At 55.6% G+C, this 26677-nt stretch overlaps 2 protein-coding genes and 1 long non-coding RNA gene across 3 annotated transcripts in view; 1 reads left to right on the top strand and 2 right to left on the bottom strand.

Annotated features, from left to right (window-relative positions):
* The window catches only part of GGA2 (golgi associated, gamma adaptin ear containing, ARF binding protein 2), a 33912-nt gene extending 10467 nt beyond the window's left edge, over positions 1 to 23445 (bottom strand). The window contains exons 1-9 of the mRNA XM_008257876.4: positions 20648 to 23445; positions 12286 to 12370; positions 11530 to 11605; positions 10248 to 10346; positions 8976 to 9099; positions 7462 to 7565; positions 6024 to 6104; positions 5443 to 5580; positions 3128 to 3209 (exon numbers count right to left, since the gene is read on the bottom strand). Coding sequence (XP_008256098.3) covers positions 3128 to 3209; positions 5443 to 5580; positions 6024 to 6104; positions 7462 to 7565; positions 8976 to 9099; positions 10248 to 10346; positions 11530 to 11605; positions 12286 to 12370; positions 20648 to 20747 — 889 coding nt within the window. The 5' untranslated portion in view covers positions 20748 to 23445. The remainder of the gene's footprint in view (positions 1 to 3127; positions 3210 to 5442; positions 5581 to 6023; positions 6105 to 7461; positions 7566 to 8975; positions 9100 to 10247; positions 10347 to 11529; positions 11606 to 12285; positions 12371 to 20647) is intronic.
* Positions 12286 to 26677, bottom strand: part of EARS2 (glutamyl-tRNA synthetase 2, mitochondrial) — a 39527-nt gene continuing 25135 nt past the window's right edge. Inside the window, exon 10 of the transcript XR_007920137.2 lies at positions 12286 to 12370. The gene's annotated coding sequence lies outside the window, so the exon portion shown is untranslated. The remainder of the gene's footprint in view (positions 12371 to 26677) is intronic.
* On the top strand, positions 16495 to 23449 carry LOC138847036 (uncharacterized). The gene is made up of 3 exons (XR_011384653.1): positions 16495 to 16633; positions 19389 to 19535; positions 20143 to 23449. It is a non-coding gene; the product is annotated as an uncharacterized lncRNA (long non-coding RNA).

Here is a 26677-nt window from a genome sequence, read left to right as displayed (position 1 = left end):
GTGTATACTGTTCAACATGGCACGCAGGCAGAACACGTTTGAAATATGGCTCTTTCAATGAGAGACTTAAAAAAATTCAAATGCATTTACTTGAGAGGCAGTGAGAACAAGGGAGAGAGAACGTGAGAGAGCTCCTTTTCACTGGTTCATTCCCCAGGTGCCAGGGACTCAATTCACGTTTCCCACGTGGGCCGGGACTCAAGCCCTGGAGGTTCTCACCTGCTGCCAGCCGGTGTCTGCAAGGGCAGGAAGCTGGAATTGGCGAGTCGGAACCTGGAACTGAAGCCAAGCGCTCGGGCATGGGATGCAGGCATCCTCATGGCTGGGCCAAATGTCTAACCCTAGGGAACTAAAACTTCTAATCTGAAATTGAAACCTGAAGCCATTTTGTCAACGCAAGTGCAAATACTGAAAGAACTTCAGATGCAGGCATTGAGCCTCCTGGTTCAGACTTGGGTTAGGACACCTGTGATCGGAGTACCTGGGTCGGATCCCGGGCTCCAGCTCCCTGCTAATGCTGACCCTTACAGACAGTGGTGATGGCTCAAGAAGTCGAGTCCCTGGGCTCCCTGGCATGAGAGACCTGGAGGATTTCCTAGCTCCCAGCTTTAGTCTGACCCAGCCCCAGCCACTGTGGGCATTTATAGGCAATGAACATGTAAAGGGGAGCTGTCTGTCCCTATCTGCCTCTCAGATAAAATTTAGAGAAACTAACTTTTTAAAAAATATTTATTTGGGCCGCGCCGCGGCTCACTAGGCTAATCCTCCGCCTTGTGGCGCCGGCACACTGGGTTCTAGTCCCGGTCAGGGCGCCGGATTCTGTCCCGGTTGCCCCTCTTCCAGGCCAGCTCTCTGCTGTGGCCAGGGAGTGCAGTGGAGGATGGCCCAGGTGCTTGGGCCCTGCACCCCATGGGAGACCAGGAAAAGCACCTGGTTCCTGGCTCCTGGCTTCGGATCAGCGCGGTGCGCCAGCCGCAGCGCGCCAGCCGCGGCGGCCATTGGAGGGTGAACCAACGGCAAAGGAAGACCTTTCTCTCTGTCTCTCTCTCTCACTGTCCACTCAGCCTGTCAAAAAAAAAAAATATATATATATATATATTTATTTGTAAGAGAGAGAAGTGGAAAGAGACCTTCCATTCCACTAGTTCAATCCCCAAATAGCCGCAATGGCAGCAATTGAGACAGTCTGATGCCAGGAGCCTAGAGCTTCTTCCAGGTCTTCCACGTGGGTGCCAGGGCCCAAGGACTTGGACCACCTTCCATTGCTTTCCCAGGTGCATCAGCAGGGAGCTGGATCAGAACTGGAGCAGCTAGGACTCGAACTGGCACCCATATGGGATGCTGGCACTGCAGGCCAGGGCTTTAACCTGCTGCACCACAGTTCTAGCCCTAGAAAAACTAATTTCTTAGTACTTGATTCAGTTACTGCAAAACTTTTAAGTGTTTAGAAAACAAACTGGTATGTAAATCTGCTTTTTAAATCTGTAAGTCTCAAAGCCTTAAGTATAGATGAACAGTTCTAATGAAAAGCCAACCAAATTGAAATGTGCAAAAAATGCACTAAATTTTGAAATCCAGAGGCGCAGCCCCTTGTCTGGTTTACTTGCAAATGAACTTCTCGGTGGAAGAAACCAGCAGCAGAGAGCATCAGTGATGACTTCTTGCTCCTCCATGATGAGCCTGAATCTAATCAAGCCCCTGATATAACTGGCAATCAGAAAATATGAGGACAGGGTGGGGGACCAGTGCTGTGGCGCAGTGGATTAAAGCCCTGGCCTGAAGCACCAATATCCCATATGGGTGCCAGTTCTAGTCCCAGCGGCTCCTCTTCCGATCCAGCTCTCTGCTATGGTCTGGGAAAGCAGTAGAAGACGGCCCAAGTCCTTGGGCCCCTGCACCCATGTGGGAAACCTGAAAGAAGCTACTGGCTTCAGATGGGCACAGCTCCGGCCGTTGTGGCCATCTGGGGAGTGAACCAGCGGATGGAAGACCTCTCTCTCTCTCTCTCTGTAACTCTTTCAAATAAATAAAAATAAATCTTTTTAAAAAAAAAAAAAAAAAGAAAATATGAGGACAGGACGTTAACCACCACCATGGGAGACACAATTAGCCAAACAGACCAAGAGAATGCTAAAGCCATAGCGCCACTTTTTTTTTTTTTTTTTTTTTTTTTGGTGCAAGAGAATGAATATGAGAAGGGGATGTGTCCTATGTGTCCTATCTGTTAAGGGACTGAAGAGGGGCCGGCATTGTGGTATACTGGGTAAAACTGCCACCTGTGATGCCGGCATCCCACATGGGCACCGGTTCATGTGCCAGCTGCTCCACTTTGACCCAACTCCCTGCTAATGTGCCTGGGAAAGCAGCACAAGATGGCCCAAGTGCTTGGGCCCCTGCCACCCACATGGGAGACCCAGATGAAGCTCCTGGCTTTGATCCGGCCCAGCCCTGGCCATTGCGGCCATCTGGTGAATAAATCAGAGGATGGAAGATCCTCCCCTCCCCCCAGCCATATTCTGACTTTCAAATAAATATTGGGAAAAAAAACAAGACTGAAGAAATATCAACTAACCTAATTTAGGACAAACATTTAGATTTATGATTAAAGAGAAAAGATCAGGGAAATCCACGCACTGACTAAATATTTGATTGTTGTGGGGACGTCTGGATAGACAGGGGTGTAGGTGCTGGTACAAGGCAGGCAGGCAGCAGACGGGAAGAGTGGCCAAGAGTTAGACACTGGTAAAGATGGGCACTGTTAAGAACATTCTAAACGTAAACAATTCTCCTCCCTCCTGACCAAGCTCCCTGCGACACCCCTCAGCCTGGCTCACTGATGAGGATGCTCACCTGACCCCTACAGGCACACACGCCGGTGTACCCTAGGACATCTACCACCCCAGCCGTTTCGTGGATCCCTGTGGGATTCTCGTTCTAGGCTTTCAAACCTGTTTCTCATCCAAGCCTAGATTCTTCTGGAAGTCAGTTCTGAGGCAGGCAGGCCATGCCCTTTCCAAGCCCAGTCTCCACAGAGCTCTGTCGGTCCCTGGCGTCCCAGCAGCATGGCCAAGGGACAGGTCTGTGTCGCACCGGGGGTGCCAGCCACGTCTGTGGAAGCCAGACTCACCGAGGGCGTCATCGTCGTCGGTGGTGTCACTCGCCAGCCGGAACAGCGTGGGCCGCAGCTTCTCACAGCGTTCGTACACGACCTGGGGAGACAGCTCGACTCACAACACACCCTGGGCCCCACACGGTCCAGCCCGCCACCTCAGTTGGGCCTTCAGCCATGTCTGAGGTCTTGGGCACCATGACAGGTTCTGGAAAAATCTGGGCTACCAGTAAAAGCAGGTCAGAACCACAACCAAAGACCTCGGCTCAGCATAGAGCCCACCATCTCTGAGTACACAGGAGTGACCCCTCTGCAGGCTCCTCGCCCTGCCCCGGCTGCCACGGCTCCAACAGCGGGATGGCATCCACCCCTCACACTCACACCAAGCTCCCCCGTCCCGACTGGCACCAGCGTTCCCTCTGGCCCAGCCCGCCCACGATGCGCACTCCAGGCTCCCCTCAGCCACACCCACACTGTGTCATCTTCCCCATCCCGGGGACAGCACCCGCCTCACACTGCCGAGGACAGACACGGCCCAGCCGCCCGTCTGTCCGCCCCAGGCCTGCCTCTCCGTGCTGCCTCTCTCCTCGTCCATGCTCTCACCGTGGCTGAGGGAGAGCTCAGCACGCCAAGAACCTCCCCGAGACACCTGCTGCCGCCTCCCCACGTGAGGCAGGGGGCTCCGCAGCCCCCCCAAGCACTGTCCCCTCCGTCCCCAGAGGAAGGCCAGCGAGAGTCTCCCCCAGCTCTGCACGGTCCCCGTCTCACAGCTGCCCGGGCCAGCCGCAGACAGAGGAGACATGCTGGTCAAACACTGTCCTGTTAGGAACCTGTAATTCACTCGTGCTGACCCTGTGAAATGGAAGGTCAGGTAAACAAAGGAGTTTTGCAAAGGCCGCCTCTCCTGTGCAAACAGGAACGGATGCATGGGAAGCAGACCACCTGCAGGGGGAGGCAGAGAGCAGGGCGTGCATGTGTGCACACACACACACACACACACAGAGCAAATCAGAGTGGCGGCCTGGACAGGCTCCCTGGGCTGCTCAGATACACAAAAGGACCGGTGGCAAAGAAAAACACACACAAACCGAACTTCACTGAAATCAGAAGCCTTTGTGCTTCAAAAGATACTATTCAGACAGTGCCGAGATAACCCACAGGAAGGGAGAAAAGAAATCGACTTGTATCTAGAACAGGACAGACATCTGTCCAAAGATGGACAAGTGGTCAGTAAGTACCCAAAGGAATGCTCGCTATGCTCAGCGTAGGCCAGAGGGAAAGAAAACCAGAACGCGACACCACTTCAGGGGTGGTGGGGGGTACAGGACGTGAGCGCTGGAACCCAGGACTGCTGGGGACGGCTACTCTGCAGCTGCCCTGCAGCACAGCCTGGCAGCTCCTCCAAATGCACAATATATGGCCACCCAGGCTCCAGCAGCCCTAGGTAGATACCCGAGGGGATTCAAGGCTTCCGTTCACAGCAAAACTTGCATTACTCCTCACGGCAAAGCAATGCAGGCAACCCAGACGCCCTTCAGCCGATGACTGCATCGGCCAACGCGGTCTCGCCGGACAGTGGCGCGCTATTCAGCCCCGGCAAGGAAAGACGTGAAAGAACCCAGCCACAAAAGGCCACAAGACTCCACTGTTACGTGATGTCCAAACGGGAGAGTCCATTCCCAGCAAGCGGATGAGTGCTTGCCAGGGGCTAGGGGAGGGCCCACCGATGCACAGGATTTCTAGGCTTCACGTCAGGTTAGATAGTGGTGACGACGGCATCTATGCTCTGTGAATGATCTCCAAATAAAGTTCTCACGCTCAGCACACGCCTGACATGGAGGAACTGGAACTGGCACACTCTGCTGTCAGGGACGTGAAATATACAACCACTCTGGGAAATGGCTGGGCAGTTTCTTCGGAAGTTAACTCTACATTTAGCATGTGATCTTGTTTCCCCACGCGCTGTGTACCCGAGAGAAGTGAAGATCTGTGTTCACGCGGGATCCTGTACACTGTTTATACATCAGCTCAACCTCTACTCCCTCAAAAGTTGCGGACAACTCAGATGCTCCCCAGCAGGCGAGTTCGTGCAGGTAACTACTGGTACACAGGACGAGGGGAACGGATGTCACGTGACGAGAGAGAGAAGCCAGACAAAAGTAAGACGGGGTACGCGCTGGACCATGCCGCGGCTACAGGAGCAATCAGAACAGAAAGCAAACAGTGGCTGCGTGGGGCCGGGCGACAGTGAGCAGAGGAAGTTAGGGGACGACAGGCGCCTTTACTCTCCCGAGGGTGCCAGGAGCGTCGCGGGTGTGTCCCCGCGAGGTTACCTGCAGGGCCGCGTGGTCGGGCGGGGCCTGCCCCGGCCTGCGGTACGTGCTCAGCATCTCCTGCAGCACCTTCACGTGGCTTCGCACCTCCTCCACCGCGCTCACTCTCCGCGACACCTTCTCCGATTTCTCCTGCTCCTTTTGGGAGGGAGGGGGAGACGGGCGTGAGGGAGCAGAAGCCCCGGGTGGAGTCTGGACAGGATCGGGGTGAGGGGAAGTCCCCAGACCTAAGTGAGTGGAGGTGCTCACGCGGTGGGCGAAGGAACCACCCCCAGTTCAGGATCCCTCAGGCAGAGAACAGGGGCCTGGTGGCCTCTCGGCGCTGCCAGCCTCAATGCCTCTAAGGCAGACTCCCCAACCCCGGCCTCTGTCCACACCAGTCCCTGTCCCGGGCACCACGGACAGAAGTGGCTGGGAGGGACGGTGGCTCGACCCCTGCCTCGGGACCCTGGGAAGCCCACAGGTGGCCCAGCTCAGGGCTGCGAGGCCAGCCCTTCTCCCAGCCAACGGGTCACCCACACGTTCCCCCACATACACCATCCTTCAGCCCCTGCCACGTGCCACGTGGGGAAGACGCCCACCTCCTTGACCAGGTTCTTGATGAGCCGGTTGGCAGCCTGCAGATCCTCGGGGTGGCTGCTCTTCAGCAGCCTGGTCAGGAGCTGAGGAGAGGGCACAGCAAGGGCAGGTGGAGCCCAGTCCCTCCGGTCCAGGCAGCCACGCACTTTACACCAGCGCGCACAGCGGCAGCCCACATGTGGCACGTGTGATCTCAGCAGACGGCACAGTGATGCTACGACGTGGGCGAGTGGTTCTCAATGGGGAAGGGGGTGGCAGGATTATATCCCCCTGGGGGGGGGCACCTGGCGGCATCTGGGGACAGCTTTAGCCGTCAGAACCGGGGAGCGAGTGCTACTGACGTCTGGCGGGAAGACGGCAGGATCACTGGGGCAGCCCACAGGACAGGGCTTATGCACCCCCACCAGACTTGTCTGGCCCAGAAGACGGAGAGAGTCGAGGCTGCCACGGACCACGGGCTCTATGATGGGACAGACCTCACTTGTCACTCTGTCCCCAGGTCCTGGCAGGATGCCTGGCATGAAGGACAAACCCGATTTTGGAGGGATGGCAGACCCGGGGGGGACACTGAGCCCCAGGGACACAGGATTCCAACACCACGTCTCCTTCCTAGCTTCTGCTACCCTTTGCAGACATGAGGGCACAAGCAGGAGAGGAGCAGTGCGACAGGCAGCCAGGCCCCGGACCAGCCTTGCTGGCCCTGCCCACAGCGACCTGGTGGCCACCAAGAGCAGGTGCAGGAAAGGCTGTGGCCGGAAGGCAGCGTCTACCAGACGCATGCATGCACGGAGCTTTCCAGATGCCACCATACCTCGTGACCAACACGAGTGGTGATGATGAAAAACCCCTAGCACCAGTGCTGAAGCCATCTCCTGCCCACAGGTGCTACCCAGTTATCCCCTGGCTTGGCCTAGGCTTCCTTTCTCTGTTTTGTGCATGAACAAGAAGCCGATCTGAAGGGAAATGGCCAGGACTCGAACCTGCACCCTGACACTGGATGCAGGTGTCACAAGCGGTACAACACCGGCCCCTCGGCCTAATTCTCAGCCATCTTTCTCCCTTCCCTCTCCTTACTGATGACTGTAAACCAGCAATTCCAAGAGGCCACAGTGGAAGGGCAACGGCCCTTGGAGAGAACTGAGCCCACATACAACTGGTTCTTTCCACTGCTCCCCCCAGGGTCACATACAACCTGGCCAGGACCCATGGTCATCGTCAGGAGCTCCTCCCCCAGAGCCCTCGCACAGACAAGGAGGACACAAAGCACAGCAGCACCTGGCCCGTCCATGCAGTACACACCTGCAGAACTCAGCCCACCTCCCCACACAGTCCCAACACGTGGCTTCAGGGACTGGAGGCCACTCTGGGGGAGAGCCCCCAAGAGACGGGGTCTCTGCTCAGCCTCCACGTTGGCCACTGCCGCCAGGACGGAGTCCTCACCTTCGACTTCTCTTCATCATTGTCGAAGATGGAGCTCTTGGGCCAAGGTGAAGGTGGGGGTAAGATTTTATCCACTGGCAGTTTGGGGTCTTGCTTGATGATCCCTAAAAACATGTAATTCACAAAGTTAAGTTACTGACATGGGCACCCAGTGCCTTCAGCAGGACCCAGGACAAGTCCAGAAAGCCCTAGGTCCTGATACCCCCCTGGGAAAGTCCTGGTTCCCGATACCCCGCTGGGAAAGTGCTGTTGGCACTGGTAGAAGGTGGTGAGCATGGCAGGACTCAGGCTTGGCAGCATCTCTCAGGAGACCCAAGAAACCACCACAAAGTCAGAGGCATCAGAGCTAGACCCGTGGCCCGCAGCCCGTGGGCCTTGTGCTACACGAGCACTGACCCTCTGTGCAGCTCCATAACCATGCAGGCCCCAGGAACCACTGTGGAATCCCTGACCATGCACCTACTGTAAAGTGAGCGCATGTGGCAGGAGAAAACAGCCCACCCCAAGCCTGGGTCCTGCTTCTGAAGAGCCCAAGGTAAAAGAAACGCAGACTCCCAGCTTCCGGACAGGGTGAGCAAGGCAGGTAAAGGCACCACCCCCACTGTGATAACAGCACAACGCTGCACCACCTGCGAACTCACGACTTCCCTGGGTCCATCAGGGAGCCAAGATCACAGGACAACAACCGACTCTCCTAAATCTAAGGAAAAGGACAGCGCCTCCAGGGGTGGACAAGCACTGATAGCCATAGAATAACTCAGTTAGGGCTGTCTAGAAATGCCCTACAGTCCAGTGTGACCTAGAGAAAACATAAAACTTCGGGGGGATGCAACACAAAGGAAGCAAGGGCTTCCCCACCAGCCTTGCCAGGGCCTCAGAGAGCAAACAAACAGGCCTGAAGCCCCGCTAAATCCACCCATCCCTCCCTGCTTGCCTCTCTCTCTCTCCACAGAACAAAGGTGTTAGAAACCCCGCAGCCCTTAGAGCACTGGTAGGAACCCTGCTGCAGCTGGAGGAAATGCCCTGAGGAGGGGCAGGGATCATGTCCTGGGGCCCAGGCCTAGCTGGGGTAGGGCGGGATCACAGATGCATCCAGCCCAAACCTACAGAAACAGTGCCACCTAAGACTGAGGCAGGCTCTGGTGCTGAGAGTCAACAGCATGCAGAAAGACCCCATTCAGGGAGCAGAGCAGAAGGAAGACACGCAGCCCAGAGGGGAGCAGATACTTAGAAGCACACTCAAGGAAATCAACCCCCGACCTCCACACAAACTAACCCTACTGGAATCAGATCTGGTAGAGCGAGGGCAGCTACAGCAACAACAGGAATTCTCCAGCTCAGCTCAACCCCTGCCTGCCAGAAGGCAGTCTGCTCCCTGGCAAGGACAGAGACTTCCTACCTCAGGCTCTGTCCTGCACACAATGTCTAGCTTTCGACAAAAAATTACAAGGCACGTGAAAGAGCAAGAAGAAAGGGCACGGCACCAAGAGGAAACACAAACACCAGAGTCAGACCTTGCTTCTTGAGCATCTGGTAAGCATCTCGGATCTTGATATCTTCTGGAAACCAGACCGTCCAACTGAAGAGTATCTCGATGACTCTTCCTTTAACCTTTTCTGTGGCCCAGGACCCGAGATACTGAAAGGAAAAGGAAACGACAGGTGGAAGGGACTTCAGAAACATTCAGCTGACACTTCCATGTCTGGGCTGTCTGAGCCGCCCAAGGCTGGTTGGGACTCCAGGTTGAACTAGAGGTAGATCGCACGGCACTCAGCCCAAACCCTTCCTGGCTTTCAAGGACTCAATCTCCAGGACTGTTCTAATTAAAGCCCGGGAGAGGGGTGCAGGTTCAGTGTGGTTATTAAAACACAGGTTAAGACAGCCCCCCCAAGTCCCACATCAGAGCACCTTGGGTCTCATTCTCAACCATGGCTCCCGACTCCAGGCTTCCTGCTAATACAGGCCCTGGGAGGCAGCAGGTGATGGCTCGGGTAGTTGGCTCCTGTCCCCATGTGCGAGACCTGGACTGAGTTCCTGGCTACTCCAGGCATCTAGGCAATGAGCCAGTGGATGAGAGTGTACTTTCTCTCTCTGCCTCTCATTTATCAAAAGAAAAAAAACAAAAACAAAAACAAAAAACAAAACAAAACAAACAAAAAAATCCTTTTGTTTCCAAAATAAAGCCAACCATCTATGGGCCTAGGTCAAAGTCTCATCCACACTACGGGGAGCTGTGCCCCCTTTTCCCCAGCACAAAGACCTTGCCCCTTGTGTTGCTGCCTTTGCATCCTTTCCAATCAAACAGTGAAAGCAGAGTGCTTCCCTGTGTGCTGAGACACCCCAGGAGGAGGAGGGCTCATGGGAACCCTGAATCTGTGGTGGCACAGGAGGCGTCAGAACTGTTGCTGGGATGCGACAATGGCTGGCTCAATCGATGCTGGTCACGCGATGCAGAGCCAGGACAGTGCCAGGAGGAAAGATGTAAATCCTAGGCAGGCACGACATTTCCAGTCACACCCGGGGTGCCTGTGCCTCTAAGCTCAAGCCCCTCACCTCCCGACTGACACCCAGCCCCAAGCTTCAACACTAGCAATGGCGGGGCAGGGGTCGCCGCCCGCCTCAGGGAGGAGAGCGTTGTCACCTGCCAGACTTCCTCCCAGGAGCTACAGACAGGTGGGCAGGTTCTTTCCATGCGCAAATCTGCCCCTGGCCCGAGAAAGGTGATGGGAGTTGGAAGGCTGGGTGTGGGTGTGGCACAGTAGGCGGGGACGTGCGCAGGCCCTCACCTTTGGGGACAACACCTTGATCAGCTCGTTCAGGAAGCGGAACTTGGCCACCTCGTTGTGGAACTTCTCTCCGCAGTGGTTCATGCACGTCTCCAGCACCTGCACGACACAGGGCCCGTGACGGGAGGGCTCAACTGCAAGCCAATGAGCCTTTGCTGCCGACGCCACTGGCCCACGGCTAGCCCTTCCTCGGGCCTACGAGGACGAGCATGCGTCCGAGGAAGGGGTCGCTTTCTGATCAGGAAAGACCCAGTACCTATTCAATCTGGCTGTAACTGCCAGGTGAGTGCCCTGGAAATGGCAGGGGGGCGGGGGAGGAGCTGTGCAGGTCTCTTGGAAAGAGACCCTGAGGGCAGGTGAAACTGGTCCAAGAACCAGCCCCTCCCCAGAGGCAGAAACCTGGTACCCAGTGCCCAAAACAGCCCTGCCAGCCGGCTCACTCACTGGCACCCATGAGGCAAGTGAAGCCTGCCTGTTTCCCCTGGCCTGCACTGCGGTTTCCAACCTGTCAAATTTGTGATCAACCTTAAATATCCAGAGACTTCATATAAAAATCTGATTTCAGTTTCTCTTGGGAGAAACACACACACACACACACACACACACACACACACACACACACAGGAAGTTCTAGCATCTCTAGGTCCAAACTCGGGCCTGGCAGCCGCGGGCTGCTCCTGGGCACAGACCCCCACCTAGACTCCCTGTTGTGTGGTCCACACTCAATGGTTTCACTCATTTGTGTCACCAGTCTGGCCCTACGGGTACTTGAACTTGTCAGTGTCGGTCTAAAAAGGGTAAATAGAAGCAAACCCTTCCTGGGGCCAGCACTGTGGCACAGTGGGTTGAGCTGCCACTGGCAATGCCAGTACCCCATAGCGGAGTGGCAGCTTGAGTCCTGGCTGCTCTGCTTCTGATCCAGCTCCCCGCTAATGCACCTGGGAAACCAGCAGAAGATGGCCCCAGAGCTTATGCCACAGCCACTGCCACCCATGGGGGAGACCCGGATGGAGTTTCAGCCTCCTGGCTTCAGCCTGGTTCAGTCGCAGCCAGTGTGGCCATTTGGGGAGTGAGCCAGTGGAAGGAGAACCTCTCTGTCTCTCCTCTTCTGCCACTCTGCCTTTCAAACAAACAAATTAGAAAAAGAAAAAAAGCCGGGCCCAGCACGTCCTCCAGCCTGCTGTTCAAGTCCCCTGAGGGTGAACCCTTGGCAGGACCAGGGCGCGCACAAAGTCCCTCGCAGAGCCCTCTCCGGCATCAGGACAGGGCAAGCCAAACTCACCGTTAAGGCATAGAGTGATTCCCGCTCTTGCGGAGACTGGATCTTGTGGGCCAGCAGCCAGGGCGCATGTGTCGGTCTGAGGGGAGACAGGAAGACCTGGACTTTGGCCAGGAGGAACAAACCCAGCGGTCTAGCCAAGGACACGCAATTAAAGCGCCTCCCTCCCAGGAGCTGGAGTCCCCGCGCAGGTCCCATGCAAGAGTCTCGGCCCAGGCCAACTCCCATCTACCCTTGCCACCCCGGCAAGCACCCCTTGCGCCCAAGCCAAAACACATGTGCCCAGCACCCGGCCCCACACAGAGCCAGGTCCCATGCAGGAAGTGTGACCAAGCTCTGGGCTCACTTCAAAGCAGCTCGGAGCTGAAACATCTGGATGAGTAACTGGATGCTTCGGTTCCCATCCAGATGTGTAGGAAACAGCTCAATAAAACCGTGCCCATTCCCTGGTTTGTATTGCACACATGAGACTACGTTTAAATTATGGCCAGCACAGTGATGTCAGCAAGCTACATTCTAGCAGGAACACGAGGCCCTCCTCAGCCTTAGTGTTTTGTTACACTACTTAAAAATATTTTTAAATACTTAACAGTTGCAAATGACCACCTTAAAAAAACAAATTTGCCGGTTTTGGAAAACTACCATTTCTATTAAGTCACAGAGTAGGGGGGGAAAGTCCTAGCCTAGCACAGACCCAAGACAAAGGCCTGCGCCTGCCTGGGACACCCCCAAACCGGGACGTGGGAGGCTCCACCTTACCCGTTGGGGTCGGTGTTGACCTGCTCACAGAAGTTCTGGATGGCTGCCCAGTCCTGTTCCGACACACTTGGGTCTGTGGCTTTGTCTGTCAAGAAAATAAAAACACAGCTACAGAGAAAGTACGATGCAAAGACACACACACACCCCTCCCCATCACCACATACTCCTGTCACAGAGGAGTAGTTGCAGGGGGCAGGGGACCGGGCCTGGGCCACCTACCCCTGCCAGGCATGGTGTCGGCACCAGCCATGCCTGCTGGCTGAACAAATCAGTTAACAAGCTATCGCCCTGAGAAAGCAGGGGTTGGCCTGCCTTCCTCACGTCCCAGGTTAGGACGCCCCCATCCTGGTGCCTCTGGGAGGCTGAGACCAGCCGGAAGGTTCTCTGCTGTGTGACGGGAAGACTGTCTTTGTCCTGGCCTCTCAGAAAACTCCGACGTCCCCCGTGAAGCCCGGCCTGGCCTAGGCCACCCAGCCCCTGCTCTGGAAACACGAGGCCGAGAGGCTCAGGGCTGTGGTTCTTATTCCTCTTGCCCAAACTTCCACTCCGCTTCCTCCAGCTCCCCTGGGAGACAGCCCCGCCCCCTCCCTTCTGATCACCCAGGAGCACAGGCCTCTCTGGACTGTTCTCATGCCGCCGTCATGAGGAAGTCACGTGTGGCAACAGCAGGGCTCAAAGGACACGCAACTGCCTGCTCTGCCCCCACTGACTCAGTTCCAAGTGGAGCGAGGAGGTCGAGTGATCCATTCGCAGGAGCCTCTCACTCCTCCTGGGCTCTTCCCTGCTGCATGGCTGAGACCCTACCCACCCTGCAGGCCCCTAAAACGCCACCCTCTCATAAAGACGTCCTGGATTTGCTTCTGTCCCACCCCCCAAGGGGACAGCTATCCTCCCTTCCTTCTGGGGGGTTCTCTAGCTCCACCTCCTATTAGTTACAGCATGCTTGGATGCCAAGCCTCAGTTTCCCCAAATGTAAGTAAAACGGCCCGCCCCCCTCAGGCTGCTGAGCAGTTTGAGATGGCCTGAAATCCTCGATACAGTAGTATAACCCATCAAGAACAGCTACTGCTATTATCTTAACACACGGTTCGTCTATTACACCTTACAGAACCCATGCATTCCCTATGGAACTTGACATTGTGGGTGAAGTCGCATCTCTTACAGGTGCCAGTTCCAGTCCCAGCTGTTCCACTTCTAATCCAGCTCTCTGCTAATGCACCTGGGAAAGCAGTGGAAGACGGCCCAAGTAATCAGGTCCCTGCACCCGTATGGGAGACCCAGATGAAGTTCCTGGCTTTGGTCTGGCCCAGCCCTGGCCTTTGCAGCCATTTGGGGAATGAACCAGTGGACAGAAGAACTGGCTGTCTGTCTCTTTTTTTCTCCCTCTCTGTAACTGTATCTTTCAAATAAATAAAAGAATTTGGCACAACCTGACCCACAGCTGCAAAATACCTCACTCTTTGACTTATGATGGGGTTATATCCCCAAACACCCACTGCAAGTCAGAGACACTGTTAAGTTGAAAATGCACTTAGTATTCCAATACATTCAACATACAGCTGAAAAGTCAGAACCCAAAGCCTGGAGGTCAGACTGTCTGTGGACCTATGCCAAATAAATTATGTAAAGCAGCGATTCTTAGATTCTGCATCTCAGTCACCCCAAGTAATTCTACACCATTCCAGCTTCCCTTTCAGTTCACTGCAAGGTCAAGGTTGCCACTTCAAGGGAATTCTGACCTTCACATGTCAACACATCTAGAGGCAAGGAAGGGCAGGTAGGGACCTAGCTCACCTGGGAGAAACCGGCCCTCTCCCCCCACGCCTGCCACCAGCACCAACAGGCACCCGCCTTTTAGAGAAGGGACACGGTCACGTCCTGAACCCTCAGTCAAGGCACGCAGCACGGAGGTCTCTCAAGAGCAAGTGAAGTTTCTTATTTGCTAGAACTTGTGTCATGATGATTACAGCTCAAAACTTAACAGTAAGAGCTGCCATTCTGGGAGATTCTTTACTGTGGGCCAGGCACCATGCCAAGGGTCTGTGCATTACTGGGGTTGGTGTCAGAGACTGCCCTTACCCCCCCACCCCACCCAGCTGTACACACGAACGCGAAACAGCAGAGGCAAACAGTCTGTCCCAAGGGTGCCTGGTCCCCAGGGCCCTGAGGTTTCAATTGCCCTTGCGGTGCCACCACAGCCTGCAGGGTTTGGTTTTGTTTATTTTCCTTTCAGTCTGCAGTGTTTTGACAAAGACAGGGCCTCTCCAGAGAACCAGTTTTACTTTCCTGTCTGGAAGTTCACAGGTCCCTGAGGGCAGGAAGCCCTCTAGATGCTACGGTCCTGGTGTGGCTATCTTCGGATGGATGAACGGTCCATCTTTCACCATGCAGCGTTTGGCCAGTTGGCCAGATACATGGTCACTGCCAGGAGGAGGCTGTTTCACTGGATCCCAGACCACGGTGAGAGGTTCCAGGAATACAAGCCCCAGGGACTAGCAGCTGCCTCTGACCAGGTCTGTTTGGTACCAACCTGCTCCAGGGAGCAGCAAGGAGCCACACGGACCTAGCCAGAAGAATCTGTTTTGTGATGATCACGTCCTCAGGGCACTGAGAATGGCCATCCGAGACAAGGCGATTTATTTCTCTGCACCAGGGCGGAGCAAAGGGCTGTCAAGTACCACACTACTGCCCTACGCACGGGGATGTCGCAAAGCTCATGAGAAAAAATAGAATTAAAAGATAAGTACTGGGGGCCGGCGCTATGGCATAGTGGGTTAAAGCCCCGGCTTGCAGCACAGCGCCGGCATCCCATATGAGTCCCAGTTCGAATCCTGGCTGCTCCACTTCCCCATCCAGCTCCCCGTTAATGGCCTGGGAAAGCAGCGGAAGATAGCTCAAGTACTTGGGCCCCTGCACCCACATGGGAGATCTGGAAGAAGCTCCTGGCTTCTTAGCCTGGCCCAGCCCGGCCACTGCAGCCATGTGAAGAGTGAACCAGCAGATGGAAGACCTCTTGCCTCTGTCTCTCCTTCTCTGTAACTCTGCCTTTCCAATAAGTAAAGAATCTTTTAAAAAGGTATATTCTGGTATAAAAATTTCTGAAATCTATGCATAATGTTTTCAAAATACATATTTTCCATGAACTACTCAGACCCCCTTGTAGGCATGGATTTCAAGATTTCCTTGTACCAGCCGGCGCCGTGGCTCAATAGGCTAATCCTCTGCCTTGCGGCGCCGGCACACCAGGTTCTAGTCCCGGTCGGGGCGCCGGATTCTGTCCCAGTTGCCCCTCTTCCAGGCCAGCTCTCTGCTGTGGCCCGGGAGTGCAGTGGAGGATGGCCCAAGTGCTTGGGCCCTGCACCCCATGGGAGACCAGGAGAAGCACCTGGCTCCTGGCTTCGGATCAGTGCAGTGCGCCGGCTGCGGCGGCCATTGGAGGGTGAACCAACAGCAAAGGAAGGCCTTTCTCTCTGTCTCTCTCTCACTGTCCACTCTGCCTGTCAAAAAAAAAAAAATTTCCTTGCACCAAGATAAACTTAATTCCATTTTCCACAAACTTTTTGAAGACCCTCCGTAGCTGTTTAACAAAAGCTACGTGTGGACGACTCATGTGGAGCTGGTGAGGACGGTCAGGGGATTAAGATAACAGCTGAGACCTCTGGCCGTGCGCAACACGTTCATCCAAGGCAGACTAATTCAGAAGCCCAATCGTCTCACACCAGCTGACACCCACCAGGGTCCCGGCTCCAGCACTAGGAGCCCCACGGCTATGGGGAAGCAGTCACCCCGAGATGCAGGCCCTCGGCAACAGACACCGCGTGGGGAGTGCTTCCCCAAGTGCACGGAACCCCCCACCCCAGGATCCCCCCGGGAATACCCTAGGCCGGGCTCCAAGAAAGAGGAGAAAGAGATCAGCCCACAAGCAATCCGGATTATAAATAGACTGCAAGCCAGACCTCCTCAGAGCCTCATGGGAGGCGAGAAAGTGGGGCTGCGGGAAGACAGGAGGGAGGGAGGGAGGGAGGGAGGGAGGGAAGAATGAAGGGGGGAAGGGAGGAAGGGAAGGAGGAAAGAAGGGGGAAGGAAGGGGGAAGGAAGGGGGAAGGAAGGGGGAAGGAGGGAGGGAGGGAGGGAGGGAGGGAGGGAGGGAGGGAGGGAGGAATGAATTAATTCACTGGGCACTGGACTTTCTACTAAGCTGCTTCCTCCTGGCAGCACTACCAAGAGCTGGAGTCGCGATCCAGAGACCAAGAGAACGGAGTGCTGGGATTAAGAACAGACTGGAGACATCCAAGCTCCCCACCAGCAGGGAGCTGGCTAACTCCAGTTTCTCCACACGGCAGGACAGGTAAGGCAGCGACCTCTAGTCACATAGAACAAGGACCAAAACCCACTAGATGGGGGGTGGGGAGGTAGGGAACCAGAAAGCACGGAAGCCACTGTATTTTTTATTTTTTAAAGATTTATTTGAGAGGGAGAGTTATAAAGAGGGAGAAAGAGATCTTCCATCTGCTGCTTCACTCCCCAAATGCTGCAATGGCCAGGGCTGGGCCAGGCTGAAGCCAGGAGCTTCCTCTGGGTCTCCCACATTGGTGGCAGGGGCCCAAGCACATGGGCCATCTTTTGCTGCTTTCCCAGGCTGCTTTCCCAGGGAGGTGGATGGAGAGTAGAGCAGCCGGCAATGAACCAGTGCCCATATGGGAAGCCGGGATCACAGGTGATGGCTTAACCCACTACGCCACAGCGCCAGCCCCACTGTTCACATTTTTAAGGCACAAGTTTCTGCTAACAGCTCCCCTGTGTTCCTCTGGGGAACAACCCCTCCTCGATTCTGGGCCCAAGGCTCAGATGGGTCTGCTCTCACTCCCCAGCCCACCCCAGGTCTCTGCATCGTCATATTTCTTCCTCCTGGTCCTCTGCCTTCCAAGATGGTCACATGGCCCAGGCTGGCCCACCAGGCAGGAAAGCCACCACTTTCGCAAATCAAGGGGAAAAATCAGTTATTTCTGCTGGCAGCACAGCAGGGACAGGGAGAGCAAAGGGGAGAAAACTCAAGGAAGGACACGAACCTTGGCGACACTGTGGGCTCCTGGCTGAGCCTACCCCTAGCCTGGGTCTTTGCCTCTTTCTTTCTCTGGGTGTTTGGGGTAAGGCAGAACAAACGAGTGCTCAGCCCCTTACAGCTAAAGACCAGAGATGACAGTCACAGCCAACACGGACTGGCTCCCACGGCTTGCCACCGTGGGGCGCTATTTCGAGAGTGTTGCATGTGTTCCTGCCTCTGATCTTCCATCACCCCAAGGGTTTCTGTTCTCATCTTGCTTGGCCAGTGCTCGGGCCCCAGCCTGGACCCCTGGCACATCTGCCTTCAACTGCACAACGGTTCTGGCCATATCAATGTCATCAGCCCCTCCTGGCCCTTGTCCGACTGCGGTCTCCCCCACTTCCCGACCTGAGTCGGTTTAGAGCACGGTTCACCTTCTCCGGGCCTACTCCCAGAAGAAAAACAAGAAAAAAAATGACTGAGCCACACAGGCTACACTTCATGCTTCTGGTGTCCACTTGACACCTTGAGTCCTGACTCAGGGCCGGGGTGGGGGGGGGAGGGGGATCCAGCTCCACCCCCTTCCCCAGGAAACCCGGCCAGGGAAAACTGGGAAGGGGAGATGCATTACTGGGATCCAGCAGGTCAAAGCGAGGGCAGCTGGGAAACAGGACAACTGCGCAACATGCGATCAGCAGGGCCCCGACGGCCGCCGCGCAGAGGTGGGGAAATGCCCACGGGGGCTCTCTCGTTTCTCACCAGATTCTACCTCGGCCCCCAACACTCCCGCGGCTGCAGCTGTGGCACTGACACACTTCCCTCCGTGTGCAGCCATCTTGATCTCCTTCCCCCAAACGCTCAGAAGTGAAAGCTGCCCTTCCTCTCTGGGAGGCCCAGACACCTCTTCCTGCTCTGGCAGGACCTTCTGCGGAGGGAAACCAGCACCGGACCGAGAGCTGGGGCCAGGGGGTCCCCAAAGGAACATGAGCAGGCCCACAGACTCCGTGTTGCTTTGTCCTTTCAAACTCCTTCACTCCCAACTCCCCCCTCACCACCCGCTCCCCTTTCACATAAAAAAAAAAAATAAAGACAATGTTCAACATGCAGATTTTAGCCTTCCTCCGAAGCCTGGAGGGCCCAGCTAGCAACTACAGGCTATTGCCCCCAAGAGGCTCAAGAATCCTGCTGCTTAGGCAGCCTCAGTCCAGGCACTGCCTCCTCCCGGGTGAACCACGACTTAACTATTTTACGCAGCCTGAGTTCTGGCGCACCTCTGCCTCACAGACGCAGCCTCCTCCACTGACTGCCTCCATGCAACTCAGAGAGGTCTCATTCATAACCTAATTACTGAGCACAAAGCCGCCTCTTCCCTTTGCACTCCACCTTTCAGCAGCGAAAGTACCAACTGTAACCCCCATCTGCGGCTCTTGGCTCCCCAGGTTTCTCCCTACCCATTCTCTTCAAGATTTGAAGGCAGAGTAAATAGAAGGAGAGGGAGGGACACAGATCTTCCACCTGCTGGTTTGCTCCCTAAACAGCTGCAGACAGGCAGGGCTGGGTCGGGAGCCAAGAACTCCACCGGGGTCTCTTAGGTGGGCAGTAAGGACCTAAGGACTTGGGCTATCTTCTGCTGCTTTCCCAGGCACACCAACAGCCGTGGATCAGAAGTGGAGCAGCTGGGATTTGAACCCATGCTCTGATATAGGATGCCAGAGTTGCAAGCAGTGGCTTAATCCACTCTACCACAACGCCAGCCCCTTTTCTCTTGTTTCTTAAATAGTGGGGTGGGATTGCCAGGCTCCATCCCCAAGCCGGTGCAGGGGTGTAGCAGGGTAAGCTGCCACGTGGGATGCCCACATCCCATAGTGGAGTGGGGCTTGCAGTCCTGGCTCCTCTGCTTCTGATCCAGCTTCCTGCTATATTGTATGGGACATCTGGCTTGTGGCTTCAGCCTAGACAAGTCGCTGCTATTGTTGATAACTGGGGAGTAAACTAGCAGATGGAACATCTCTCTCTGCCTTATAATCTTAATAAGTCTTAAAAAATTTTTTTCACAAAGCCTCCCAGACAAGCTCTAGGCCAGCAAACTGAAGATTCGCAAAACGCATCCTCTCTTTGGACCACTCTGCTGCCCTAGACATCTCTGCGGTGGTGCGGCAAGCACTCCAAACCGCAGTCTTCCTCCTAAGCCAGCTCCTCCTCCCAGGTGAGGCTTCTCCAACAATCAGTTACCTGACCCCGAACCCTGGGATCCACCCTAGCTGCCTCCTGGTCTCGGGCCTCCATTCCGGAGCTGCTGATTGTGTCTGGGAAAACCATTCCTACTACCTCGTCCCCACTCTGGCCCTCTGAACACTACCCCGAGAGTGTTTAATCTCCTCTCGGCCCCAAGTCCAGCCCCGCCTAACCAGTTCCACTGGGCTGCAGGCTGCAGCCGGTAATGAGCTTGCTGGATCAGTTTCTCCAGCGGACCGCTGCCGGGCAGCCCCCAACACACCCGGGCAGAACACAGTGGCTTTCCGCCACTGAGGCCCACCAGCCCCCCCGCCGGTCTTGTCCCCAGCCGGGGTGCACCTTCTCTTCCATATGCCTCGCTCTGCAAGGGCTGTGTCTGCTGTGACAGCCCCCGGGGAAATGCACCCACTCCTCCCACAGCGGCCCCTCGCCCCACTCCCGTTAACCAGGTGCTGCTCGTGTAGAACCAGGACGCCAGGCTACGCACCCCAATATCCTCAGCGCCTCATAGCCCAATACAAAGTGGTGCTGGTGTGTGGGGTGGGGTGGGGGGGCAGGGTCTTTATATGCTTTTCCAGGCTCACTTCCTCACCGGTAAAAGAGAGACAACTCACGAATCCCAGTCTGCCAGGACTCCAGAAAGCCTACAGGAGACCGCAGCATAAGTCTGACCGGATAAATGCACACAAAAGGCATCAAGGCCTTTGTTGACCTCTCAGGTCCCGGGCAGGCTGCGTATCCAGCACGGCGGGGCCCCCTCGGGCCTCACTGCCCCCCGCGCACAACGAACGCGGCGAACAATCGAGGCCGTCTCCGGAGCGCCGACGATGGCTAACAATGGCTGCAGCGCCTTGGGCACAGCGCTGGGCACGGAGGCGAGCTCACCGCCGGCGCTCGCTGCTGCCGAGTGGGGCGCCCCGCGCAGCAGGGGTCTGCAGCCCCGGCAGCGTCCAGGGCCCCGGGGCCGGTCCTCCGCTAGCGCCGGCTCCAGCAGCCGAGCCCGGCCGAAGAAAGGCCCCCCCGGGGCGCCGGGCAGCGAGGCCTCTCACGTGCCGCTGCTGACCCGTGCCGCCGGCTACTCACTGAGCCACAGCTCCAGCGCCGCCGCCGGCCCCGCAGGGCCCCCGGACGACTCGGTCCCCGCCGCAGCCCCAGTCCCCGTCGCCACCGCCGTCGCCGCCATCAGCCCAGCCCCGCAGCTGCGGCCGCCGCTGCCCCTGCCTCCCAGCTGCTGCCACAGCCTCCTGCGCGCTCCGGAGCTGCCGACGCGGCAGGCGTCGGTCGGCACGTGACGGGGGCGGGGCCGCGGCTGGCCCCGCCCACCAACAGGCCCCGCCCCCGCACCGCCCCGAGCCGGGGACACAGCCTGCCTGCGCGGGGCTGCGAGACCGCTCACAGGGTCGGGGCCGTCAGATTAACCTGGCAAGAAGGTTAATTTAAAAAAAAGAAAAGAAAAAAAACCCTGCCATGAACACGTGTTAAATATCTCGTCTAATTCTTTCATTAAACAAGGGAGCCAGGCAGATGTACTCACCGCTCCAAAAGTTAAGTCAAAGGATGCGTTTATATGGGATACAGCAAGGTTGAAAGCGGACACACAGCCGGCTTGGATGAGGACTGACCCACCAGGGGACGGAATTAATTTGCACGTGGAGAGGCAAAAATCGTTTTGCACTGGTACCACAGAGTTCCAAGGCTTCTCAAAGAAATGAGAGGCTAGCACAGGGAAGGGTATGCAGTATAGACAACGCACAATGTTCCGTTACAGGGGCCAGTGCTGTGGCATAGCAGGTAAAGCCGCTGCCTGCAGTGCCGGCATCCCATATGGGCACCGTTTCGAGTCCTGGCTGCTCTGTTTCTGATCCAGCTCTGCTAATGAGCCTGGGAAAAGCAGCAGAAGATGGCCCAAGCGCTTGGGCCCCTGCACCCGCGTGGGAGACCTGGATGAAGCTTCTGGCTTTGGCAAGGACCAGCGCTGGCCATTGCAGCCGTCTGGGGAGTTGAGTGAAGATCTCTCTCTGTAGCTCTTTCAAAATAATATATCTTTAATAATAAACACATACATACACACATTACATACAAGGAGCCGGCTATGTGCTACAAAGCGTAAAGCCAGCACTTGCAACATGGGCATCTCAGAGTGCTGGTTGGAGTCCAGCTTCCTGCTAATATGCCTGGGAAGGCAGCGGAAGATGAGTCTAGTGCTAGGGCCCCTGCCACCTATGTGGCAGACCCAGATGGAGTTCCTGGCTCCTGGCTTTGGCCTGGCCCAGACCCTGCTGCTGCAGCCATTTGAGGAGTGAACCAGCGGACAGGGAGATCCCTCCCTCCCTTTCAAATACATAAACACATCTTTACAAAATAAATACACAACAGACCCAGTCCTTACAGTGCTGGAGGCTGGGAGTGAAGACCAAGACGTCACAGGTGAGGCTTCTGGTGGGGGCTGCAGAGCCCGCCTTCCCCACCTCCTTCCGTACCCCACGTGGTAGGGAGGACGCTGGGAGCCCCCAGCTCCCTTCCTCTTCTTCTGAGAGGGCCCCCTTCAGACCTCACCTGATCCCAATTCCCGGCAAACCTCACCCCCAGACACCCCCCCACTGGGATTAGCGCTTCAGCACGGGAACCTGGGGTCGTAGAATCTGTCCAGCCCATTACCCACGCGGGGAAAAACCGCACGGTGCTGGGGCCCTGACACTATGCATCTTGCGGGGCAAAGCCCTCTGTGCCACCTGCTGTTGGCTCTTTGGGAGGGCACCTCTATAAACTGCAGAAAACTGGAAGGAGCAGAAAGTTATTCTTGCCTGTAGATATGCAAATGAGCAGTGTGCTGGCATCACTGGGCTCTTTTCCTGTGGAGAAACCGGCTTTGCCTCCAAGTGCGCATCCATCTCGGTACTCTGGTCTGTAAATGTGTCTGCTCTTTAGGTTCTCCCTGGGTTTTTAGCAGTTTCTTCCTTAAGGAGTTCAACGAAATCGTCAAAACGTGTTCATCTCCTGACAAATGCTAAACACCTGGCAACCTTGGGGGAGGTTCCCCTCACTGCAGCTAACACCTGGAAATGACTCTGGCCATCCTTGAGAGAGAGGGAACGGGCTCTTCTCCGCCTTGCCGAAAGCTACCCCCTCCAACTCTGGCATCCTCCTCTGACTTGGCTTACCGGGTTGATTTTAAGCACCTCCAACTGTCTGAACATTCCGCCACCTGACTCAGCGACTCCTACCCTGCATGGTCAGTCACCCGGAGGGTCTCCTGCTAAGTGCAGCCCACCCCTCACCCCCGTTTCTGACCCAGTGGGGCTGGAAGGAGGCCCACGAATCTGTCTTGCTAGAATTCTAGGTAATGCTGATGCTGCTTACCCAGGGACCACAACTGGAAGGCTGAACGACTGCAGGGCAATGAGGAAGTGGCTTAGAGCTTGGCGAGTGCCTGGGTGCCCTATTCTGATGGAACCATCGTGTGTCTTCTCGCCCAGCAAACAAGGCTGATGGTGCCTACTACTTAGGGTTCTGCTTTGTACTCAAAGGGAAATAATGCAATATGAAGTGTGTATCAATATCCTAGCAGAGGGGCTGGTGCTGTGGCTCAGCGGGCAAAGCTGCCACCTGTAGTGCTAGTCCCAGCTGCTCCACTTCTGATCCAGCTCTCTGTTATGGCCTGGGAAAGTAGTAGAAGATGACCCAAGTCCTTGGGCCCCTGCACCGGTGTGGGAGACCTGGAAGATGCTCCTGGCTGCTGATCGGCACAGCTCCAGCTGTTGCGGCCAATTGGGGAGTGAACCAGCGGATAGAGGACCTCTCTCTTGCTCTTTCCCTGCCTCTCCTTCTCTGTGTGTAACTCTTCCAAATAAATAAGTAAATCTTGTTTAAAAAAAAAAAAAAAAAGCCGGCGCCGTGGCTCAATAGGCTAATCCTCCACCTTGCGGCGCCGGCACACCGGGTTCTAGTCCCGGTTGGGGCGCCGGATTCTGTCCCGGTTGCCCCTCTTCCAGGCCAGCTCTCTGCTATGGCCAGGGAGTGCAGTGGAGGATGGCCCAGGTGCTTGGGCCCTGCACCCCATGGGAGACCAGGAAAAGCACCTGGCTCCTGGCTCCTGCCAGGATCAGCGCGGTGCGCCGGCTGCAGCGGCGGCCATTGGAGGGTGAACCAACGGCAAAAGGAAGACCTTTCTCTCCCTGTCTCTCTCTCTCACTGTCCACTCTGCCTGTCAAAAAAAAAAAAAAAAAAAAAAACAGAACCTAGCAGAAACGTTTGAAGTTTAAACATCATTCATACATTCATTTAACACTCATTTCTCTTTCATGGCATAAGGGGGGTGGTGGGGAGGCAGGGCGATGAAAACACAGATGTGGCCCTTTCTCCTACAGGGTCGCAATCCAGTGGGTAAGGACAGCCATACAAGCAGGGGGACCTGATCCAGACAGCGGGAGGTCAGGGAGAGCCTGGATGAGGAAATGATTAAGCTGAGATCTGAAAGATGAATGGAAATTCATTAACGAGAGGAGGGCAGGGGGACCAGGTCTTGAGATGGGGAAGCCCAGGCCCCAGGAGCACCCAGCATGGTGCCTGCCCCAGGGAGAGCTTCATTCTGCACGGCTGTCACCCTCCCTGGGTCTTCCCGAGGCACCTGCGCAGCTCCACCTGTCCACACTGCCCTCTGCTTCCATTTCCTGCTTTGTCTGTATCCGCCTCCCCTGAGCTTTCATAGCCAGGACAGAGTCTATGCTTGAACTCCTGGCACTTACCAGGCAGGAACTACTTGTGGGCACAGCTGGACTCCTGGCCCCTCCGCTGGAAGCCACATGGCCCTCAGTCCCTCTCTCTCCATCCGTACCTTTGCACACTGTGGTCCCTCGGCCTGGAATATTCTTAGCATTATCTGTCCAGTAACTCAGTGTTAGGCCACCAGATTTAGCAAATAAAAATATCGGAATCCGGGATAAATGTATTTTTAGCATAGGTATGTTCCAGATATTGCATGGGAGGAGCTTATGGTAAAATATTATTTGCTGTGGATGTGAAATGTAAATGAAAAGCAACAACCCAGCTCCTCAAGGAGTGTCCCCTGAATGGCCCCTCCAGGGAAACCCAGATCCATCAATCAATCAATCTGCCTGCTCCCCGCATCACCACCTCCCCACTCATCACTGTCAGTCTCGCTGAGACTCTGATCTTTCCAAGGCAGGGCTTTAGCTTCTGTGCATTTTTTTAAAAGTATTTTTATTTATTGGAAGGACAGACAGAGACTGACAGTGAGAAATCTTATATCTACTGGTTCACTCCGCAAATGCCCACAACAGCCAGGTTTGGGTCAGGCCGAAGCTGGGAGCCAGGAACTCCATCCACATCTCCCACGTGGGTGGCAGGGACCCAAGTACGTGAGCCATCATCTGCTGCCTCCCAGGGTGCACGTTAGCAGGAAGGTAGACCCGGAAGTGCGTCTTCCCAACCAGGCACTCTGATATGGGATGCAGGTGTCTCACGTGGCATGTTGGCTCCTCTGTCAAAACACCTGCCCCTGTTTAGTTTAAAAGGCTTAACAAAGATCAAGCAATAATAAATCAGGGTAACGAACATGTACGGACTGAGCACCCACAGTTAAGGCCCGGTCCTATTCCTCTGTAGCCCCAGGCCTAACAGGATCTGGTACTCAAAGAAGACAAGATTGGTTGGACTCGGCCACGAGGGGTTCTCTAGTCCCCTCCTGTTGGCAGGGCTGTCCTACTGCCGTCTGGATTGGGACACGGGTGACAGGAGGCCAAGCTGAAGGCACGCTGGCACGGAAGGAAAGGCCATGACCCCAGCATTCTGCCCGGATCTGAAAGATAAGTTGGAAATCCCCAGGGCATCATAACGAGCTCCAGCAGCGCCAAGCCCAATCTGTGCTGCCTTCTAAATGGACAACACTGTCAGACTCACATTCACATCATGTGACTCGTCTACCAAAATAGGAACCACAAACGAGTGAAGTTCCTCCACGATGCAAAGCAGTATTCTCACTAAGCAGAGTGGCCCCAGCACAGCCTTCACAATCCAACACTAAGAAGTGTAGAACCAACCACTCACATGATCCCCGCCAACTGTGCCCTGTGGAAAAGAACAAGGGGCTTACGATTAATGAGAGGAAGGTGGCCTTCTGGGGAGGAAGTCAAAGGCCTCCCTGGGGAGGTGATAATGGAGTTGAGAGCTGAAGGCTGAGAAAGGGACCAGGTGCAGGGGGAGAGGGGTGGGCGGACAACGCTGTCCTAGACAGAAAGAACATCTGCACCAAGGCAGGATGGAACATAGTACAGCGAACCAGAACCTAGGGAGGGCTGATGTGGCTGGAGACCACCCCCACCGAGCCGAGTGTGGCTGACACAGTGACACGTGGGGAGAAAGACAGGCAAGGGTGAGAGTCCTTGGGCCCTGCTGGTTAATTTCTTTTCTTCTTTTTACTGCAGTAAATACACATAAAATCCATCACCTTAACCATTTCAAGGGCAGACGTCAGCATTGCTAAATACATTCACGATGTTGTTCTGCCATCACCGTTACTGTGACAACTGCTTTTATGTGTCAACTTGATTGGGCCATGGTATGCCCAGATAGCTGGTTAGGCAGCGCTTCTGGAGATCAGCACCCGATGACTGGTGGGATGAGTAAGGCAGACGGCCTCCTCCAATCCTGATGACCCGGGGAGAGCAGGACAACAGGAGGAAGGCTGAATGAACTTTTCGGACAGCGTGAGCTCGAATGGGCAGGCTCTCAGCTGCCCGTGCTGACTCCTGGCTCTCAGGCCTTGAGGCTCGGGCTGGCAACGGTTTCTGGAGTGCCCTAATTCAGCTCTCCCAGGCTGTGCTGAGCAAACGTGGCTTTGCTCCCTGCCTCACCTGGTCACCAGCCCCTACGAATGCTCCCAGCTGTGGCCTGGCCCTGCTTCAATATCACTGCCAGAAGACCTTCAGGACACGAGTGGGTTTTTTTTCCCACTTCATCTGAAAGGCACACACACACACAGGCTCTTCTATTCAGTCATTCTCTCCCCAAATGCCTGCAACAGCCAGGGCTGGGCCAGGCCAAAGCCAGGAGCTCAGAACTCCATGTGGGTCTCCCATATGGGTGGCAGGGGCC

The sequence above is a fragment of the Oryctolagus cuniculus genome, chromosome 19 (assembly GCF_964237555.1).
Source record: "Oryctolagus cuniculus chromosome 19, mOryCun1.1, whole genome shotgun sequence".
NCBI lineage: Eukaryota > Metazoa > Chordata > Mammalia > Lagomorpha > Leporidae > Oryctolagus > Oryctolagus cuniculus.
Note: the sequence above shows the minus strand (reverse complement) of the source record. Positions and strands in the feature narration are given on the sequence as shown.